Raw genomic sequence first — 22268 nt, forward strand, 5'->3', positions numbered from 1 at the left:
AACAGAAAATGAGTGGATTTATAGCGCTGTCTGCAACTGATAATTGTTCCAAGGCTGAACGTTGCCTTTGCAAAAATAAAATTAACAAGAGAAAAAAAAGGAAAAAAAAAAAAAGAAAGAAAGAGAAGGACGAAAAATAAAAGAAAGAATGAGAAAGAAAGAAAAAAAAGAAAGATAAAATAGAAAGAACAGACAAACGAGTGTACAAAAAATAGAGCACGGGAACCGCCGCGCCGGGCGCTGCTCGGCCGTGCTCCGCGGCCCGGCGGGGAGGGCAGGGACTGAGCGGGGACCCCCCGGTGCTCGGCGCTGCCCCTGTCCCCTGTAGGGAGCAGGCCGGGGGGCGCGGGGGGGCTCGGGCCGGCGAAGTTGGCCCCGTGGGGCTGGCGGGGCAGGAGCGGGCTGTCCGCGCTCGGCTCGGGGTCGTGCAGGCGAACTGCTGATAATTAAAAAAATGAACCGCGCCCCGCCGCTGTGGGCTCAGGCGGGCTTTGGGTTTAGTTTTGAAGCGGCGCGGCGGCTTCGTGCCGGCTTTACGCCTGCCCCCTCCCCGTGCGAGGCGCCCGGGGGGCTTTCCCCCCGCGGCGTGGGGCGGCGAGCAGCGGGCCGGGCAGGGGGCAGCGCGCACCGGGACGGCACGGCGGGGGACGGCGAGCCCGCGGGGCTCGGCTCTCTTGTCCCTGGGCCCGGGGCTGCCCCGCGGGGCTGCGTCCGCCCCGCCCCGTGCGCCCCGTGCGCCCCGTCCCCCCCCGTCCTGTCCGCCCCATCCCGTCCCGTCCCGTCCCGTCCCGCACCCCGCCCCCCCCCTCCCGTTTTACCTGCGAGCCGCGCGCGCCCAATCCCCGTCCCCGACGGCTGCGGGGCGCGTGCCAATCAAACGCGGCGCAGCCAATGGCGGGCCGGGCGGCGGGTCAGCTGACGCGGCGGCCGGCGGCTCCCCATTGGCGCGGCGCGGCCTGGCCCCGGCGTTGGTTTATGTGCGAGGCGCGGGCGGGCGCCCCGTCAGTGCCCGACGGCGCCGAGCGGGAGCGGGGCCGCGCTGCGCCCTCGCCCTCGCCCTGCTGCGCTGCGCCGCCCGGCCCGGCCCGGCGCGGGGGCGGGCGCCTCCGGGGGCGGGTGGTGGTGGGCTCGGGGGCTTGTTTTTTTTTTTTTAAAAAAGCTTTTTTTTTTTTTTTTTTCTTTTCCTTCCCCGGACGGGGGGTGCTCGCCCGCCCGCGGCGGGGGGTTGGGGGCGGGGGCGCGTTTTGGGGTGGTTTTGCACTTTTTCGGGGGCGGGAGGCCAGGAGGAGGAGGAGGAGGAGGGGGGTGGGGGGGGGAAGAGGCAGGGAGGAAGGGGGGCAGGCTGCCGCCGCGCCGCCGGCCCCGCGCCCATGACGATGCTGCTGGACGGAGGGCCGCAGTTCCCGGCGCTGGGGGTGGGCGGCTTCGCGGCGCCCCGCCACCACGAGATGCCCGGCCGCGACGCCGCCGCCGCCGCCGCCGGCATGGGGCTGGGCCCCTTCGGGGACTCCTCGCACGCCGCCGCCGCCGCCTTCAAGCTGAACGCGGCCCCGCACGACCTCGCCGCCGGGCAGAGCTCGGCGTTCACGCCGCAGGCGCCCGGCTACGCCAGCGCGCTGGGCCACCACCACCACCACCACCACCACCACCACGCCGGCCAGGTGCCCTCCTACGGCGGGGCCGCCGCCTTCAACTCCCCCCGCGACTTTCTCTTCCGCAACCGCGGCTCCGGCATCGCGGACGCCGCCTCCGGCACGGCGCAGCACGGGCTCTTCGGCGGCTCGCCCGGCGGCTTGCACGGCCCCGGCGGCATCCCGGACACCCCGGGCTACCTGCTCTTCCCGGGGCTCCACGAGCAGAGCCCGAGCCACACGTCCCCCACCGGGCACGTGGACAACGGGCAGATGCACCTGGGGCTGCGCGGGGACCTCTTCGGGCGGCCGGACCCGTACCGGGCCGTCTCCAGCCCCCGCACGGACCCTTACGGCGGCGCCCAGTTCCACAACTACAACCACATGAACGTGAATATGGGCATGAACGTGGCGGCCCACCACCACCACCACCACCACGGCCCCGGGGCTTTCTTTCGGTACATGCGGCAGCCCATCAAGCAAGAGCTGTCCTGCAAGTGGCTCGACGAGAGCCAGCTCAGCCGGCCCAAGAAGAGCTGCGACAGGACTTTCAGCACCATGCACGAGCTGGTCACCCACGTCACCATGGAGCACGTCGGGGGCCCCGAGCAGAACAACCACATCTGCTACTGGGACGAGTGCCCGCGGGAGGGCAAGTCCTTCAAGGCGAAATACAAACTGGTCAACCACATTCGGGTGCACACGGGGGAGAAGCCCTTCCCCTGCCCCTTCCCGGGCTGCGGGAAGATCTTTGCCCGCTCCGAGAACCTCAAGATTCACAAGCGGACGCACACAGGTAAGGCCCCCGGGGCTCCGCGGCCGGGTGCGTGCCGCCACCGCCGGCCCCCTGCGCGCCCCTGCGGAGGCACCCGTACGAGTGCTAATGAAATCTCGTTTTCGGTGACTTCCGCTCCCTTTCTTCTCCTCGTTTTTTTATTTCTAGGCCCGATTGGTTTTTCTCCCAATTAAATCAGCGATACTTTTGTCAAAGTATTTTTATTTGCAGCCCCGTCCTCCATTCAGCCCTCCGCACGGCCGGCGGGAAGAGGGGGGGAAGGCAGGAAGCAAGCGCTTTTCGGCTCGCATCCTTGAGTACGTCCCGTAAAACTGTCCGAGCCGCTGAACTGCTCTTGGGTCTTCTCCCTCCTCGGGCTCACCGAGCGCTGTCCCCGCTGGAGCACGGCGCGGGGCCGGTGGGAGGCAAATTCAAAGTAACAAAGGCTGACCCGAATTTACTCGGCACAAAACAAACCCCGCCGTCCCTCTTCCCCTTCATCATTTTTTGGGGTCCTCGTGCATCCGCAAAGTGGGGGCCGAGCGGGACAGAGGCCGTCCTGGTAGGAGGCAGGTGGGGACGCGGAGGGGAATGGCCCTCCTTCACCCTCTCTGAATTTCGCAGGTGAGAAGCCTTTCAAGTGCGAGTTTGAGGGCTGCGACAGGCGCTTCGCCAACAGCAGCGACAGGAAGAAACACATGCACGTCCACACCTCGGACAAGCCCTACATCTGCAAGGTGTGCGACAAATCCTACACCCACCCCAGCTCACTTAGGAAACACATGAAGGTAATCACTCCTGCGCCCCCAGCTCTATCCTCCCTGAGCACAGATGCTCGGTCACTGGCGTGCTCGGGGCCCGTTTTCCCACGGCTGAACAGGGCAGAGCTGTGCAGCGCCCGCTGCAGTGCTCCCGGCATGGCCTGAGCGGTCCCCGGTGCCTGGGCCATGGCTGGAGCACAGCCTGGGGAAATGGCGTAGTTTTTTTTTGCGCTGCTGCTGGTGCAAGTGCTGCCCGGTTTCCAGAGCGTGGCTCCGCTCGAGAGGGCTGTGCAAATGCAGCCCCGTGTGCTGGGATGCTGCAGCCCCGCGCGCCGGGATGCTGCAGCTCCCTGTACCGCAGGGAAGTGGCCGGGAGCTGCGGCAGGCGTTGCACCAAGCCGCTGGTGCTCCGGGTGACCGGCAGGACGTGCCGGGCGGGGACCGAGCTGGTGGCCCTTGGTATCCCTCCTGCCTGGGGCAGCATCCTGACCTGGCTCAGCGGGGTGGCGGGGGGGCCCTGGGCTTGTTCCCATCTCTGCCTCTTGGTTTTAGGTGCACGAATCCCAGGGGTCGGACTCTTCCCCTGCAGCCAGTTCGGGGTACGAGTCCTCCACCCCCCCGGCGGTGGGCTCAGCCGGAGGCAAGGACTCCACTAAAACGCCGCCGGCCGCCCTTCAGAGTAACCCCGGCCACAACCCTGGACTACCCCCCAATTTTAACGAGTGGTATGTGTGAAGGCAGCAGCTGCCCAGCCAGAGACTGGACCAAATGCGTTGGGAACAAGGAAAAAAGGACATGCCAAGCCAACTGCAGCTCGCTCCCGCGGAAATGGAGTTTCCACACCGACGACCGCATAGGGCTACACCTAGTTAACTGCCAGGATCTTGAGGGGGGTCTTTTATTATTATATTATAATTATTACTATTTTTTACAAGCCGAGACGCTGGACTAGCCATGTCCTTATCTCAGGATTGGATTTCTTTTTTTGTTGTTGTCATTTTTTGCAATCGCAGTCGTTTCTTTGTTGTTTTTTTTTGTTTTGTTTTGTTTTCGTTTTTTTGTTTGTTTGTTTTGTTTGGGCTTTTTTTTTTCCTTCCCTGTCCCAGTACCTCTTCCTCCGATTCCTCACTTTTTATTTTTATTTGTTTTGTTTTTCCTTCTTTTGGTGGGATGTTGACATGAGGATGAAAATTCTCCTTCGCCTTAGTGGTGATTGTTTAAACTTACAGTCTTAAACCGTGCCAAAGTCCTGTTATGTCTTGAACTTTCCTCTCTAGCTCTCCTGCTTCTTCTTTCTCTGCTCTCCTTCTCTTTCTCCTTCTCTCTCTCTCCAAGCATTACACTTGTGAATGTATTCTCGTCTGATGGGGTCGGTCAGTATTTTTCAGGATGAGGATGTGGTGTTTATTCTACCCAGATTGTGACGTTTAGTATAACAGTTGCCTTTTTGTAATAACTTTTTTTTGTAAATACATATCCATGATGCCATATTTATCGTTCGTAATTTAATTATTGATACAAAGTGCCGGGAACTGAACAATATTTATGGGGGAGAAAAAATTGTTTTCTAACAAAAAAAAATACAAACGAAAAAAAAAAAAAAACAACTCTGTACAGCTTTTGGTTATAACTGCTTTAGCATTAAAAGTTTATTGTTTTGGAAAGAGCCCCCGCGAGCCGTTTTTAACCTCCTCCGTCCTCCCGGTTTCGGGGGCCGGGGTGCCGCCGCGGTGCCGGCTCGCTGCCGCCGGGGCCGAGCCGTTGTTTTCGGGCCGGCGCTGCGGGAAAAGCCTCCGGCTCCTCGCCGCCGCTTCTGCTGCTGCCCCTTTGTCCCCGCCCTCCGCCGCCGAACGGCTTCGCATCCCCGCGACCTTCCCGAGCGGACGGAGCCCGGAGCCCGGGGCGCAGCGCCGCCGAGGGAGAGGAGCACCGGGGGCAGCGGGGCCGCCTCGACGGGGTGGCCCCGACGGTGAGTACCGGGCCGGGGCGGCCGGCGGGGGTGCGGGGGCCGGGAGCCGGCACCGAGCGGCTTCCCGGAGGGGACACGGGCGACTTCGCGGCGTGCCGGACTTTATCTGTTATCGTCTGGTTTTGTTGTGTGGTTTTTTTCTTTTTTTTTTTTTTTTTCTTTATTTCTGACCAGGACGTGGCAAAGTGTCCCCGTCCCTGAGAGACAGAAGGGATTGAGCCGAGAAATCTCACCCCAGAAGCAACTTCTCCAGTGCCACCCAGGAGTCCCAAGCGACCCGAGCGGCGGTGGATACCGCTCCCCGCAAACCTCCGGGTCCCGCTTCGGGGGATGCCGGGGGGGGCCCGGCTGGGGCTGCAGCAGGGCCGGCAGCTGCGGCTCTCCTCCAACGCTGCCGACCTGGGCGTACGACTCTGCACCCGCATCCTCTGGCCGACCGCAAGGACCTTGCTGCAGGCTGAGCTCGGTGGCGGAGGAAGGCAGGGACCCCCTGGCTCTCTGGGCCCCCCAGCTCTGCTGGCCGAGAGAGGCCCCAGACGGGCCCATCTTGAACTTGACTTGGGGCACTGCGGGCGGCTGGGGCTGCCCTGTCTTCTCCCACCTGCCGCGGGGTCTGCTTGTGCAAGTGACCCATGAAACCTTGCATGCTTTAAAAATTAACTTTAAACGAATTTCTCCTCTCTCCCCTCAAAAAAAAAAAAAACAAATTTAAAAAGGCATATCGGGCAGGAAAAGATGGGAGGGAGGTGGATAGCAATCTGCGGTGCTGCATGTCTGAAAAAAAAAAAAATCCCGGTAATGTTGAAGGCAAGTTTCCCACCCCACATTGCTGAATTTGTCCCCCTGAAGGAGGTAAATGGTTTCCCTCCGAGGTGCCCTGGCCAGATGTGGATCCCCGCTTCTTGCTGCTGTCAGGTCTCTCTCCCGCTGTGCGCAGAGCCGAGCCCCGGGGCTGGACGCAGAGTGCTGCTGGCCTGGGCTCTTCCCGGGGACAAGCAGGGCCAGGAGGAACAGAGCCGCTGGGGGTCGTCAGGTTTTCCTCGGACGCCCACCTGAGTTGTCTCTGCGTCGCTCCGGACCGTGCCAGGCTTGGAAAGGTGCCGGTAGGCTCGGTTTCCTTACTGCTTTGCTCGGAACCAGGGGGTGCGGGGTGTGCAGGGATCTGTGGGGGTACCTCGGGCCGGGAGCGGCTGCTGCTGTCAGGCCCCAAAACGCCGTCCTGGGCCGGGGGCTCTGCCCTGGGAGGCCGGGGTTGTTCGGGATGTGAGCCAGGGCCCACACCGACGGCTGTCTCCATGGGTTTGCAGCACAGCCCCAGCCGTATTTATAACAAGGGCTTAAAACCAGCATCCTCCATAATTTGTCTCCCGTGTGGCCAGCCGGTCCCCCACCTTGGGGTCTCTCCATGCAGCTTGCACCCAGTGTGGGGAACGGGAGAGCAAACTGTTGTCTGCACCCCACTGAGAGGTCAGAGCCCCCCCTCAGCACAGCACGCCAAGGCTGCCACTCTGCAGCCCCCCCAAAAAAGGGACATGGATGGGACAGGGGCAGCTGGGGGCGGGTGTGCGTGGTTTGGGATGGACGGTATGTTTGGGATGGGTGTGTAAAAGGTTGGCAACCTGTTTGGCTGTGAAACGCTTGCAAAGCGTGGGGTTTGGTGCCAGCAGCGCGGGGGGGGGGGGGGCAGGATTGCTGTGTCCCCCACGCTGTGCTGGTGGGCGCTGCTCCTCTGCCCTGCCAGCCCTGAGACCTCTGTAGTGCGGCCCAGGGGAGAGCTGTCTCACTCTGCTGCCACTCATGGGCAACTAAGAAGCTTTTTTTTTTTTTTTTTGTCTTTTTTTTTTTTTTTTTCCCCTGTAAAAACAAGCGAAAAGTCTCCATTCCTAGCCCTTACCCATTGCAGAGAGGAGTCCCTGAGTGAGGAAGCTCCTTCCCTTTTCCCATGTTTTCCAGGCTGTTTTGTGCACTGGGGTGAGACAGCCCCCGATTTTCAACGCCAGGGCCTGGCAGTGGGGGCCCACGGGCATTCCCCATGCTCGCAGCTCCAGATTTCTTCGTTAGCGTGCCGGCCAGGGCAGGACGGTGCTGGCAGAGCAGGTGCCATGTTAGCTCAGTTTTTCGTCTGTCATTAATAATGGATCTTGTGTCGCACCCCAGAAGAGTCCCAGGACTGTACATAAAAAGGGGCCGTATTCTGCTGTCCTGTCTTAGACTGGCAGCCCCCTTGTAGTTGCTGTGCTCACTTCTATGAGCGGGATTAGGTGGATTTGTCCCCAAATAAACAGAACTCAGGATGGTTTTCTAAAAGGGGTAATGGTGATTCATTGTGTTAAAAAGAATCTAAGCAGAGGCAGGCGATGAGCTGGAGCCATTCCTTTTCTACCACGCTTTATGAGCCATGAATATTTTGATTCCTTTGGTGTCATTGTTTTTGCATATCTGTCTCTATGTCTGGTGTAATCCTATGAAAATAATATATTTTTTTCAAGCTTTGTGCGTGCCATTAACAGCTAGTGGTTGCACGCAGTGTGAAGGCAGTCCTGAAGGCATTTGATCAGGTTGTGTTCAAGTGTCTCAGCACTACGGCTCCAGGAATTAAGTTCCTATAGTAACTCTGTCGGCTGTAAAGCTTCCATTTCCAAAGCAGTAAGTGGGCTGTAGTATTGTGTATTTGCCTTTTAAAAAAATAATAATAATAAAAATTAGAATGTTCCCAGATTAAAAGCATTAGGCACTAACACCAGCTTTTCTAGCTGAGCCTAACTTTCATGACTTTTTGATAAACTATCCCCCTTATTTATGCTTTCGGTATGATCAAACTATATGGAAAATACCTCTGCAGAGGTGCTGGAGAGGTAAAACTCTGGAGGAAGCTTTAAATTCTTTACAGAAATCTAGTTGGATTGTGCAGTGTGCAGAAGGAAATAATTATTTGTGTCATATTGACTTATCTGCACGTTCCCTGAACTGAGACACTTGGTTAACCTTGCTATGCCATTTACGTGGGTTAAAAACATAATGTACGTCTTGCAAGTGCCTGCTTACCTGCGTGTGAGCGAAGGCAGTGAAAGTGCTTGCGTAAGAGCTTACGCTGGTGAGGGAGGCTGCCAGAGACAGGGCCTGACCACAGCCCCGGCGCGAGCCCCTGCAGGAAGGCTTACAGACATCTGCTCTGTGCTGTCGGTGGGAGAGCCTCCGCAGGGACGGGGGAAGGCAGTTGGATAGGGAGGTGCGGGAGAAATTTAATGTTAAGATGCGAATTTTTGTCCTCGGTAGGTAAGGCTGTGTGCTGGTTAGATTTTCTTTTGGGTAACGCTTTGGTAATGGCTCTCCATTTCATCTGCTTGCGTGAAAAGAAACTTTAATAAAAAGGGCTGGGGAAAAAAAAAAAAAAAGAGTTTAGCTGAATGATTTTGTTTTGGCAACTTGTTCAATAGTGTCAGCTTTTAAATTGCCCAGGCTGGACTTTGAAACGGCTGAATGGGCAACGCATGAAGTTCCTTCCCAGGAGACTGTGTCCATGCTGGGGCCCCCCCGTTGCACGTTCTGGACTGAGACACCCAGAAAACTTAGGGAGGTGAAAAGTAAGGGCCGGTCCTGCCGGGGGGAGCTGGAGGGGCTGGATGCCCAAGCAGCATATAGGATGCCTGCAGCATAGGGCTGTTCCCGTGGTTTTGTCCTTTCCCAGAGCGTCGTATAATCCCGGTGAGGGCCTGTGGCAGTCCCGGAGGGACAAAATGGCTCTTGCGCGGCTCTGCTGGGCGCTTGGCAGGAGAGCGGGGGCCTGGGCAGGGATGCTGAAGCTCTTGAGGAGGCTGTGCCCTGCCCGGCTCCCAGCAGCTCCCGCGCTGGTGTTTGGGCAGAAACTGGTCTGTGTGGGGGAAAGGAGTGGTACACGCTGGGGGGGGGCAGCGCCTTGCTCAGAGTGCGGCGGCCTGGCCGGTGCGGGGCAGGCGCTGCTCCTTCAAAGGGAGACAAAAAGGTTTTGGGGGCAGAAATAAGCGTTGGGGTTTATCCACGGGCTGCGACGTGGCCTTTTGCTGGCGGGGTCACATCAGGATAGAAAATGTCAGGATTTGGGTTTCTGCTAGCCGTGGGCTTGCTGCATTTGCATGCCACGGAGAATACCAACTTTGGGAAATCTGGCTGCAGGCAGAAAGTCCTGAGAGGCAATGAAGCGGCATGTAGTACTGGCCCTAAATAAAATTATCCCTTATTTCTCTCTTCTTTAAATTCCTCACCAGTTTCACTTAAATATTGTCATACTGCAAAATCCTTTTTTTTTTTTTTGAGTAGTTTTGTTGCTTTCCATAGTTTATATGGCTTAATTCTCGTACTATTTTGGTCAAAAAGTTGTTATTCTTTGTTCGTTTGTTTTCCATTTTTCTCCTGGTTTTCATTTGCCTAGTGTTTTTTTTTTAACCTGTGGTAGTAGAACACAGTTGAATTTAGGGTTTCCACCACTTCACTGTGTTGTTACTAAAAATAAACATTTCTTTTGTTCGCATTTAGCATCCCATTAAATCCATGGACTTGAGCTTCTCAGTAATTATTGATAAACTCATGAAAAACGTAAAGGTTGTGTTGAGGTCTCAGAGAGAAACTTGGCCTTAACTATGAAGTCTGAGTTTCGTCTCAAATACAGTCTGTAATTCAGAGAAAGATTTCTATGCAGCGGATTGTGTGAATAAAGTTCGCAGCCGCATGCTGAGTTTGCACGGATCGGACTCGCTGCTTTCTAGCGCAAGGGCTGGTAGTGTTGGGGGAGGCAGATGTTTCCCAGAACGCACATTTTTCCACAATATTTATATTTACTAGAAAGAAGATGCTGCAGCAACTTGCTGACTGTCAGTCACAAATATTTAAACATCTTGTGCCCCTAAACCAGAATTGCTTAATTGCTTCATTTAACAAGATCTAGACAGACAAAGAGAGTGGACTTTTTAATCATTTTTCTCCTTTATTTTTTTTCCCAGTGTTGTGAATCTCACTTGTCAGATTTTATTTTGCCTTTTTATTTTTTTAATTTATTTTTTTATTTTTTTATTTTATTTTTGGTGGAACTGTTGAGGCCAAAGAGTCATACACTTGTGTGTCAAAGTGGAGCCTGAGATATCATGTAATTGCCTGATTCTGGAGCTTAAATTATATTTTAAGAAGTGAAGCTAGTGGTAATATTGTAAGAATTGGCAACGCTGCAGCCATAAAATATATATTTAAATTTTAATCTTGGCCTGCAGAAGTATTTTAAAATAATGCAGTAAGTGGAATGATTTACTTTAATGTCTTTGCAAGCACTCAATTTGTATTTAAAATGAGATGCCAATGTGACGCTGCAATCTACACTGTTTTCTGTTTCCTTTTCGTTCTTTGCTGATGTGGAAGGAGAAGGCAGGCAAAAGACCAAAGGAGTTGAAACTGCGCCTTGAAGATACTCCCTGTACCTTTGGGAGGATGTTGGGCTGAGATTAAAATCAAAATGCTCTGCCGGAGCTCACTTTATGTTGCCGAGGACTTGGTTTCAGAGGAGTTCCCTCACCCTTTCAGAAAGCTCAGGTTGACAGTGTTTAAAAAAAAAAAGACAAAAGGGGAAAAAAAAAGAATAACCATTGCTTCCTTTTTGAAAGCACAAGCAGGCCCATGGCATTTTATGAATTATGATCTTGATAAAAAAGTTAGTGTGCTATGTGTAAACCTGTCAGTGATTTCTGCAAGACCTGTACTGGGTCCCTGGCTGTATGGACGAGTTCTCTAAGCCTTGCCTTGCATTCGTAGTTTCTTTGTATGTTTAATATACCAGTATGAACCGTGTAAGCTGTATTGTGATGTCTGTAATCAGAGGACTGAGAAAAAGACAGTATGCTCACATCTGGGTCTGTTAAGTGTAACAGTCCCAATTTCAGGCTGTGGCCACTTGACCAGCTTTTTAGAAATTTATAACAGAAACTTGAGTGCCCGCAGGATTAAAGCAAAATTCTTTCTTGTCATTTATCTTTCACCCAACTTACGAAAAAAAATTCTAGATAGAACAATGGTTTGCATCAGCGTCATAGTTTTATCACACTTGTATTTCTAGATTTCATTGTTTTACCGTAGGTTAAGAAATAGTTTCTTATCAGACTGAAAATAAATCGCTGTGAAAGAATTAAGACAGCATCAATGCCCCCTACAAAGTTTAAAATCACATATGCATCAGTGAAACATTAGTGTTCTGAAAATATGTTTTCTTCTTTTCAGTAATTTTCTGGTTTTAATCTTGGACAGTCTTTTACATAAAAGCTCGTCGTCAGTGCCGCAGCGCGAGTAAATCGTGCCTGGCAGAGGAGCTTACGCAAGGAAGGGGCATAAGAGAAATACTGCATTTCATAAACACAATCACCAGAGCATTAGGAGAGCAAACATGTGGTTTTATGAACATAGTTATAAATATTTAAACATGCAAAATGAAAATGTTACTAAATGTCTGGTTTTCATTATCTTTCAATGAACATTTTCATTCTTGGAAACATTGCTAGCTGTCTGCAGAAAATGATCACCACCCCCTCCCCAAAATGAATGATGTGTAATACGAAAACGTGTTAAAATGCACAGTTGTTTGCAATATATTCTACCAAAGTGGAAGACATTCTACCAAATTTGGTATTCTACTGAATCGCAAAGTTTTCTTGCCCCGCAAACTGGGAACCATCCTGCTCCTGTCAGCAACTTTCTTGCTGGATGTTATGAAAAGTCTAAGGACAGTTTTGAAAATATAAGATGTCAATCAGCATGCTTGGAGATGTGTCCTGCAATCCTTTCTCGGGCAAAATTCCTACGGAAGTCAACAAAAGATGCTGTAGCTGATTTTATCATTATTAACGTATTGTTTTGAAGTGTCAACAAGTGTTTAAGCATTCTCTCTGCCTCCGTGGAAGGGTTTGGAGGCTGCAGGGGGAATTTTGGGGTGGGGAGCTGGGGCTCTGCCCCGGATGGGCTTTTGCAGTGGGTATGAGTCTGCGCCTTTAAATAGGAGTGTGGCGAGCCGCAGCGGGTACGGGTTGTGCAATTTTGCTTGCGTGAGCGGAGGCCTGTGAAAAAGCTGGGGCCACGCTGTGCATCACTGTTCATAATAAGGCAGGTGTCCGATTCCTGGGATCCCGCGTAGTCAGCCGTCTCTCTTGGCTTTGGTCCTTCCTGGTCACTGTATCCCTGTAACTCTCTGGCTGTGCTGCGTATGTCACAGAAGAACATGCCAAATGATTTATTTATTTTTATTTTTTTTATTTTTTATTTTAAATGCACCAGGAAACCCATTTGTATTAGTCGTATATTTAATCCTGGCTGTGGTGCGTTTCTGCTGCACTGGGCAGAGGCAGGGCGTACCGTGCGCTGGCACACACGCACGCACGCGCCTGCTGGTTGCTGTTCCTCCTGCAGTTGCTCCCACCAATAAATCTGCACTTGCTGCAGCCAGGATGGAAATCTTAAAGACAAAGGACTTGAATGAGCAGTTTTTATTGCTGTGATAGAGTAGAAGGCCCCAAGCTGAGGGTTAGTGCCTGCATGGATATTGTCCTCCTAGCTCGGTGCTGTCTCCTGCTAGCGCTGTACCAGTGCCACGGGCTGGTATTTCCCCATTTTGGTTCTTGCTACTGTGGCTGCAGCAAATCCCAAAGGCCGAGAAGTAAACTTGGTGTCCCTGGAGGAGCACAGGGGATGTGCCCTGTGCAAAGCAAAGCGTGGTGCGTGGGGAGAGGCACCCTGCAGCCCTGCGCCAGCCCAGGCTCCCTTGGCACAGCCCTGCAGGGCCATGGCCGGCTGCAGTGCGTGGGCATCGCCGGCGCCATTCCAGTGCCGGAGCTGTGGGATGTGGCCGGTGACAGGGCCTGTTGGCAATCCCGACCCGGGGCTGGTTTCTTAGGGGGCAGGCGTGCTGGTGCTGCTCCCTCTGCGCTTACGTCAATGCAGACCTTTCACGGACTCCAGTCTGGGTTGGATCAAGCCTTGCATGGTTGTGGCCCTTGTGCATTTCAAAACTGTGTTAATCTATATCTGGATCCCAATGGGGCACTTGGGATGAGCTGAGCTCAAACAATCCTTGGCAGGAGGGACAGACTGGAGTTGGCAAGGGTTTTTGTCCCATTATTGGTTACTCGGAGGAAGGAATGTACGCACCATTTTAATATATGACAACTTGAGGTCTGTCATCTTCAGCATATTAGAAAAGCCTCATTTTTAACAAATCCCAGAGCGTTTACCAGGCATCATGCTGCAGCTGGATTGGGGCTGGGCACTGGCCGCGGGCAGAGGCACAGGGCCCACTCTCCATCTCGGTACGCGGTCAGTGGGAGCCCCCCCGGGCTGATCACCCCTCGCTCCCGCTCTGCCGCAGTCAGGAGGTGGAAGGGGAGATGAAATCTCGGGGCAGAAAAAAGCCGGCAGATGAGGCAGCGTCAGTGCAGCCCACAGAGCAAACGCACTAAAAAATTTTCCTGCCTGGTTCAATCTGCCCATGCGTTCCCGGCAAGTTTGGCCGGGGGGTTATTCATCAAGCTCAGAGGAGACTTTCTTCTCTATGCTGAAATCTTCAAAATACATCCCAAAGACCCTGAGACAGATTTTACACTCTCTGTAAAAGTGCTGTTTCCTCTAGCGAAAATACAGATTGGTGCTTCTCTTGAAAGTTGTCCTGTGTAAATTCACCCCTTCTGCTTTTTCTCTCTGGATTTCTAATGTATGAAAAATTAACCTTATAAAGATTTTTCAACAAGATTGTTTGGGCTTGCTGTATAAAAAGCAAGAAATTCAGTCCAGATAACTGTTCTCCTCTAAAATGGTTAGGAAGGATGTGTTTTGTTTTGTTTTGTTTTGTTCTGTTTTGTTTTGTTTTTGGAGTGTGGAGGAGTTTTGAAAACAGCTTTCTCTATTTTTACCAAAGAATATTTTTATTTTTATCAATCAACACAACACCTGAACACTTAGCAAACTGTTACCTTCAACAACATCCCCATGAAGAGAAAGCTGAAATAATCAGCACAAGGAATAGATGTCAGCCTTAGACGACTGTGTTTCTGGGTAACCTAATTCCATTTTACTATCTTGCTTTTAATTCAGCTCAGAGAGTGGTTTGATCGACAAGGCACTGATGCTCACGAGCCCAAGTTCAGTTGTTGGTGGTATGTCAGAAATTATTTTTCACAGACAACTGTAGTTGGAGTGTCAGCTCCCATTAAGCACGTTTAGTATATCAGTATATATTAAGTGTATATGACCTCTGAGATTCAGTGCTAGCACACTGTATTTTGTAGCCTTTCGTTTGCTTCTGTGGTGACAAAAACAGAAGGTCTTTGGTTAACTTCTGACCATTGACATATTAAATGAAGATGCGCATTTGAGCAACATCAGTGATTTCAATTGACTCATCAATTGCCATTGCATAGCAGTCCTCATGTTTCACTTTGGTAACAAGCTGATCTGCCACATCTGATGCCAGCAATTCAGTCCTTCAAACAAATGACATGTTTGATAAAGAAATCTTTTTAAATTCATTATGCACTTTGGCTTTTGTCTTTCCTTTTAATACAGCATCTGTTGCAGCCGGGATACATTCCTTGATCGTTTCTGAGTCTGCAATTATTTTTCTGCCTGCCCAGTGTCCCAGAGATGTGAAACGAAGCTGCCGCGCTATGCTGCTGAGCGCTGAAACTCTGCACAGACATTCAATTTAATCTCTTGGAACAGACTGCATTAAAGTAGTTTCATCAGTGCACACTTGTGATAAAAAAGCGACACGAAGAAAGCCAGTGAACTGAAAGGCCCTGCATTTTTCTGGGAAGACAATAGGATATCTGTCTCTTCATTTGTTTCACGGATTCCTCGCACAGCCATTGAAATTCAGCAGAAGGCTCCACATGTGTAAACTTTATCCTGGGCATTTTTTCACTGCTGGAAAGGAATAGAGTTAAATGTCCCAGGGGGAGTTTTATAGAAAATGCTATGTGCAATGTTAATGAGTTGGGAAGGGGTCATACGTTTTTCCATATAGAGCCAGTACAGAAACGAATACAGAACACAAGGAGGAACGATCTGCAGGGACCCACTGATGTGTGGCACTGTGTGAGCCTGGGCTTCTGTCACCCCTGCAAAGATGGGCAAAAGGCTTCAACCCAAGTGGCCCTCTGTGCCTCCACACAGCTCTGTGAACAGCTGGGGCTGGAAGAAATGACAAACTTCTTGGGTGCCACAAGAGATTGCTTCAGCGTTACTGATCCTCACTCGGCTCGTTACTGAAAATGCATCAAGCAGCTATATGGGTCAGACTGCTAAATTTGTAGACACGGAGTGTCAGGAAGCCTTTTTGTCAACTTGGTACCATTTAGTATATTTGTCCTCAAGTTCAAAGCAATCCTGGCCTCAGACTTGTGATATTTTCTGCCCTTTCCCCTTTCTGTTGACTCAGACCTCTTCCCTTTGAGGTCAACATCAAAATAAAGATGTATGTTTCCTCAGCCTGACCATGGCTCTGACTCTTTAGATCAGCAATCCTATAGTCCATATGCCTTCCCATCTGTCAACTGGTATTTGAAGCCAGCTTGCTCCTCTATTCTTTCAGACAAGTGTGAGAATCAGGAGTTTCTTTAATGATGGTTTCAGGCCTTAAAGTGTTTGCTAAGATACTACCTATTAAGATCCCTTGATGGCACCTTGAATAGAGATCAAAAGCAACTGAGTTCACTCCACAAATCTAATCCATCCGTCAGTTTAGGGTGCTGGGAGAGGGGTGGGGAGGGCACCACGCTCCCGTGGTTAGGAGACTGGCCTGGAAGTCAGCATCCTGGCCACGGGGAGAGGCAAAGCCTTCATCTGTGTGAGACAGCGAACGAGAGCACTGCTTGAGCCCACCAGTGCTGGCTGTGATCGAGCTGCCAGTGCCCCTCCTGCTGAAAAAAATAAAAAGGATCTGTACACACTAGGTTGGTTACTTTGCTTGCACCGTGCTATGGTGGCAACATTTAGAGTTTGAGCTTCTTCAAAGTGCTTTTAGGGGCCACATCAGTACCTGTGTCTCTTTGTGGCTGTGGTTGTGAGTTTATTCAAAATCTTTGTACAATGTGAGATTTTAAACAAAAATATCGGAGTACAACATACTCTTGCTATTAATAATTATTAGCAGACAATAACTTGTCTCTTATACTTTGGAGAGCTGCTAATAATGGCAATGTGTCCTGCGTCACTGCTGGACTGCCTGAAAGGCAGCATGGAGAGATGCTGCCTGCACAGTGTCATCACAGCAACACGGACGATCTTTCTGAAAGCACAGTTTGTCTTCCAACCATTTCTATTTTTATTGCCTGTCAGGAGATGCTGTAAAGCCCTTGGAATATTCGGTGAAGTGTTCGTCCTTTTGGTGCATTTCCCTATGTGATGGTTATAGAAAAGTGAGCAGGGAGTAGCAGCCATTCATTCAAGCCCAAAGCCTGAAATTCAGGGCCCGTTGAGTTTCTGTGTGTTCAAAGGTGGCTGTGATAGCTGGAAAGTGCAGGCTGCCCACCGTGGGAAGGGTGGTGGAGGGCATTCCCCAGGCAGCCCCCCCCCAGCCAGTGCTAATAAACGTCTCCGGCTCTTTATGGGACCCAAATGTCTGAGGAGATCTGAACAGCCCCGGGATGTGGCTGAGCGCCAGAGGATGGTGTCACACTGACTGTCCAGTAAAATATGACTCACTGGAGTCAAGGACACCATATGGCCTTAGGTTTGCGTTGAAACCTGTTTAAGTGTGAGCATGAACCTGAGATCCAAATGCAGAGCCTCTCTTTGGCCTCAGTGTCTACAGATTTCAGTCAGTGTCACCTCTGCTCCCTGAGGAAGAACAGCCTCTCAGCCTGCCTGCTCTGGAGTGCTGCTACTTTGGAGGAGGTGGTTAGTCAAAATTTAGGTCATGCAGATTGTTGGATTGCAAGATGGGAAACAGAAATGATCTTGACTTAATTTTATATCGTTATCAATAAGATGCACCAGCTCCTGGACGCCTCACTAAGCAAAATGTTAAGGCAGATTTTGTTCCCATCCCAAGCCTCTTTCAGCCATCCTCTGCCCAAAAGCACTCTCTATCTGAGATTGTCATTGGGCTTATTTAAGAAGTGTTTGGCCTTCTGCTCTGGCCTTCTGCTCTTTTTGTGTTCTTATAATCCTGGTAACTCAAACATTTTTCTTTTATGACCTCCATTCAGTCTTTTCTGTCTCTCTTTTACATGATACTCAGCCAAGATCATCTTCATTGCTGTCATTTTTAGTGAGTCTATATCTGCCTTTTTAAGGGGTAGTGGCGATGGTGACGTATACTTGTGGTTGAAGCAAAAGCCACTATTGAGTTGGACAAAATAGGATGAATGCTGTATAAAAGCCTTCAGAGAGCTGTGAAATCTCCATCCTCTCTTCCTTGTTCTCCTGGGAACACTTGCACAAAGAGTATTTTTAATGTGAAGCGAAAAGGTTTCTGATGAATACTCATTAACATTTTGTTTCTGCAAAGATACATACATGATCATCACAAGGCTGTGAGGGACATGTATTCAGGATAGCCCTTAGATGTACACTTAGTGTTATGTATATGCTTAAATCTTTCTGATGTCTCCTGCTTTGCCGAACAGACGTATTAACCAAGACCAAAACAGGTATTTGTTGGAGCTTGTTCGTCCTGACCTGGTATGACGCAGAGTGCTGTGATGCAGTTGTTTGAACTCACTGCATAATAGCGCTCTGTGAGCAGTGAATCCTCCCGCATAGCTGTAGCAAGATTGATTGAAATACACGCCTGCAAATAATTTGTATCTTAGTTGTTAACAGCAAACAATAAGGGCAGAATTTAACCGAAGAGAGATTGCAAAGGGAAGCAACATCAGAGCCATCATATATATTCCGTAGCATGTTTTCATCATGTGACTTTCTAGTCAGCCCAGCTGGGAATCATCAGATGAAGCTTATTACTTGTCCATTGCCACTTTGGAAGCTCCAGTCCCAAAAACGCAGATCTGATACGGACTGAAGTCTTTTTTAGATACTGGCTATATACCACCTTTCTGAGCTGGTTAAACCCAGGCCAGCCTTGGTCAGGAAGAATTAACTTAGCGTGGGGCTGAGTCTCAGCTAATAACCTCCTCTGAGGGGCAGGAGAACGTGTCCGTGCCTCCTCCTGCAGACATACCATTGATAACGTTCATCTGTTGATCTGAATGTGTAAGGGGGAGCGTTGGGCTGGCTTAGCCGTGTGACTAGATCCTGCCCAAGCGGTGCGAAAGGTCCCTGGTTTAGATTAGGGTTAAAGGTTCCCACTTACACCAACGGGGAACATGTCCGGGGGGACATGTTATGCAGCAGAGGTAGGCAGACGTGACGGGTTTTCCAGGCTTTGCTGGAGTTCTCATATCTTGTTACGGGGGGACCGTACACTCATTTTTCATGAGGTCCTCGTTCTTCCATAATTTTAATCCAATCTGTGCTTTAATCTCTGCTGATCTTTCTGTATGAAAACTTGTTGGTTGGTTTGTTTGTTTGTTTTTCCAGCAGTTTTTGGCTGGAATAATGAAGTCTAACAAAATCAAGAGAAAGGATGTATGGCCCTTGCTATTTCTTTTGGGAATATCCAGAAATATTCAGAAGATGACCATATTTTGTATAGCTGAGTATTATTTTGACTTACTCAAAGCAAACTGAAGTCATGATACAGTGTCACCAGGGACTGGAGTTTCTGTCATCATGTGATGGCCGGTTTGCCAAATCATTAATTTAGTACCTCTAAATACTGCTGGACTGATCCAGTATGAATGCAGGAGCCCACGTGTCTCTCCTGGGAAGGGGAAGCTGCAGGTTCTGGTCCTTAATTGCAGGATTTTTTTTACTCACAGAAAGAATTGAGAAGCAGGGGCCTGACTCAAGGACATCCATGATGACAGCGCCTAGGTGCAACAACCAAACCAGCTCATCAGGATGGTGATTTAGCACTGGTTCAGCACCCCAGGGTGGGAGGGTAGCAGAGTCAGGCTCCTGTTATCTGGACCCAAATACTAATTCAAGCAGGCTTACCCTGGAGGGCAGGGTGAGTGACTTCAGAGTATGACAACCACTTTAGATTTGTCACTGAAAATCAGTCACACAAGAAGACCACTGACTTCCTTGGACAAATGGACCCAAAGCATTCTGGTGAATTTCAGGAGGGAGTTACACCACTGGTTTGCATCACCATTCATTTTGACCATTCTGCAACAACAGGTTACTTAGTATGTGTATGTAATTGGGGGTGTGTTTTTTTTTTTTCTTTTTTTCTAGCTGATGGAAAGATAGCTGTGTAATTAATGGACTGGGTAATTTGTTCTAACAATAGGCCATATTGTGACATTGATTGTCAAACAGAATTCTCCCTTAGCCGAAAAAAAACAAAATCGCATTTAAGTCTGTTAACATAATAGAGCTCAGTGTTTCTAAGAAAGCTGCATTTGACCTTTGGTGAAGACTAGAAATGGTAGCACCTGTTACAAGTGAAGCAAATGAAGATGATATATCACTTCTATTTATATGTTAGACCCCAAGCATTGTAAACATTCTGCTTCTTGGATTAGCGCATCCTCAAAGTACACAGAGCTAGCCTAAAAAAATATGGAGATCTGAATGCTTAAAATCATACCCATCATTTGACATAAGTACTACTCTTCAGTACATAAGTAATGTGAATGTGATGTTGCACAAGTATTTACAGCTTCATTTACCTTCATCTTCTTTTCATTAATTGCAGGAGGTCTTGTGCTCTGATGGTTTTCTGAAAAATACAAACTGGATATTATTCATATCTCTGCTGCTGCTATTTGCTGTCAATAAATAGATTCAGTTAAATGGGAACAAATGTTTGATTCATAATCCTCTTGCAACTACAGACTTCATTATGTATGAAGAATGCAGAGATTAATTCTTCCATTTGCCAACAGCACATTTCCAGTTTCCCAGTATACAGTACTCACATGCAACTGTATAATAATGTTAACCTGTACCGGGGCTGAAGTACCTTTTTCTTCCTTTATTGGGTAGGATATAAGAATTAATTTTTGAATTCAATCTGACTGGGGCTGCCGAATTTTTCCCATGCTGTTATGTCTAAGGTATTTCTTCTCTTTGGTAGAGGTGAAATTATTTTGTACTGCAGTAAATCGGTCCCTTTAATATCTTTATTTTGCCTCCTTAGAAGTTTGATGAAAAAAAAAAAAATTCTGAGCACATGAGAAAATTTCCTTTTCCAAAAATTGTTTTCTTTTTATTATAAAATGCTATTATACCAGATCTCAAGAGTTAAAGTTTTATCGTAGGCAGATTCTATTTTCAGATAGCATCGTGTGGAGACTGTGTTTTCAAAAGCATTAACTCAAACCACACGGATGCACAACTGTTTTAAAATATGAGAATTCACACATGCTTTTTATTATAATGCACATAAAACTGAAGTATAGTACAGTAGGCTTTGGCAATAAAACAGAGTAGTCGATATATAAATTTTATGCCTAGTTCTTTAGATTAATGAACCACTTTTCTTGATGGATTGAGTATGAATGAGTAAAAACACAACAATCTGATTAGATACTAAATTGATCGTTTTTTGGCAGTTCAAAAATGGAATGTCTAGTTCAGAGTTCACTCCCTCCCCACCCCCCCGGGACAACTTGATAACCTTCTTTTACTAGCCAAACCACTAAAGAGACATTGTCAGTCTCTTCAAGTTCACTATTGTTCTCAGAAAATCACTTCCTTAAGAAAGACCCATATGTTGAGGGTCTCAGTTGTACGTTGTGGGAATCAAAATTATAGGTCAAATTCATTTGCTGTGTAACTCCATTTAACTTAGATTCGGCTGACACAAATATCTCCTAATGGTGTAACAGCTTCGCCTTCTCTCTGCTGGCACAAGAAGTGGGGAGAGGTCTGTAGTCAACGGGGGACAGTTGCAGGTGGGGGAGATTCCTCAGGGCTGAGATTTAAAGTTGAACCATGTTTGCATTTGGAAGCTTGAATTTGCTTTTAGGAATATAAATGAGGACAACGATTAGCCAAATGAAGTGAACATCCAGATAACCTTCTTTTGTAGGAAGGGCCCTTTTATGTGTCTACGGCAGACCAGACCTTTTTCATCTTAGAGGCACTGGGAAGAGGAAGTGCAGATGAGGGCTGTCGCATGCTGGTCCAAACCTCCAGCGGCTGGCAGGAAAGGAGTCAGTCAGCCCCTTAGCACCAGCTGGAGGAAGTTCTGTGCTGCAGGTAGTGATTTGTGGGAGAGTAGAGGTGGGCCAGCTGGGAGAAATAAGTTGGTTGCTGGCAGGGGGAGGGAGAGGTATAAATAAGGCTGCATTAGCAGAAAAGCCTTCTGGAGAGGCAGTGTTGCTGTTTGGGGGTATTGGTTGTAAGAAGCTGTGGCTCAATCTGTTATGAACTTGGCTGAGCCAAACCATTTTTTGCCCTCTCCTCTGGAATCTTTTATAGTGGTTGTTCTTAAAGGGCTGAGAAGGTCCTTGGCAATTAAAGGCTCTCATCTTGAAGATGATAGTGGAGTGGTTGTAGTCTCTGGACTCTGTGGCACCCCCTCCTAGTGTTGCTATTCCTTATGAGAAAAGCAGGCTGTTCGACTGGTGTGATGGAGCTACCCAAGTAGAGCTGAACCTGGATGGGATAAGCTGCCTCTTATGGGAAAGGATGCTGGGCCTGATTCTCTGCTGTCTCACAACCTTTTGTGGGTGAAAAAGGGATATGAAATACTAAGTCAACGATTCCTGCTGGGGCAGAGGAACAGCAGTATACAGTGCCCGGAGGAAAGCTTAGGTGGGAGCTACAGTTCTTCTGTACAGATGGTGAGTGCTGTGGGGAATGGGACCACCATCATTTCAGGCAGTATGATGTGAGTATGGCAAAGATGATGAATCCTCCAAGGTGGAAGGAGCAGCTGCTGTAGAGATGATCAGAAAATGCAGTGTTTTGTGAGTTTTGCATGAGCTGTGTGAGAGTTCTGTTCTTGTGGCTGCCAGAAAGGACAGGATAAACAGGGAAGCCCAGGGTGTTTTAGTGTGTGCAGCTGTGTCCTGGCCCACATCAGAGAGGTCTGAAATGGAGAGAGAGAGAGA

At 49.6% G+C, this 22268-nt stretch overlaps 1 protein-coding gene across 2 annotated transcripts in view; it reads left to right on the plus strand.

Annotated features, from left to right (window-relative positions):
* The first annotated feature begins 1310 nt into the window (after positions 1-1310).
* Positions 1311-22268, plus strand: part of ZIC3 (Zic family member 3) — a 222996-nt gene continuing 202038 nt past the window's right edge. For both annotated transcript variants that reach the window (XM_083796726.1, XM_083796727.1), the window contains exons 1-5: positions 1311-2427; positions 3031-3194; positions 3720-5136; positions 5311-6239; positions 14701-21411. In XM_083796726.1, coding sequence (XP_083652852.1) covers positions 1371-2427; positions 3031-3194; positions 3720-3902 — 1404 coding nt within the window. In that variant the 5' untranslated portion in view covers positions 1311-1370 and the 3' untranslated portion in view covers positions 3903-5136; positions 5311-6239; positions 14701-21411. The remainder of the gene's footprint in view (positions 2428-3030; positions 3195-3719; positions 5137-5310; positions 6240-14700; positions 21412-22268) is intronic.

The sequence above is a fragment of the Anser anser genome, assembly GCF_964211835.1.
Source record: "Anser anser genome assembly, chromosome: 13".
Taxonomy (NCBI): domain Eukaryota; kingdom Metazoa; phylum Chordata; class Aves; order Anseriformes; family Anatidae; genus Anser; species Anser anser.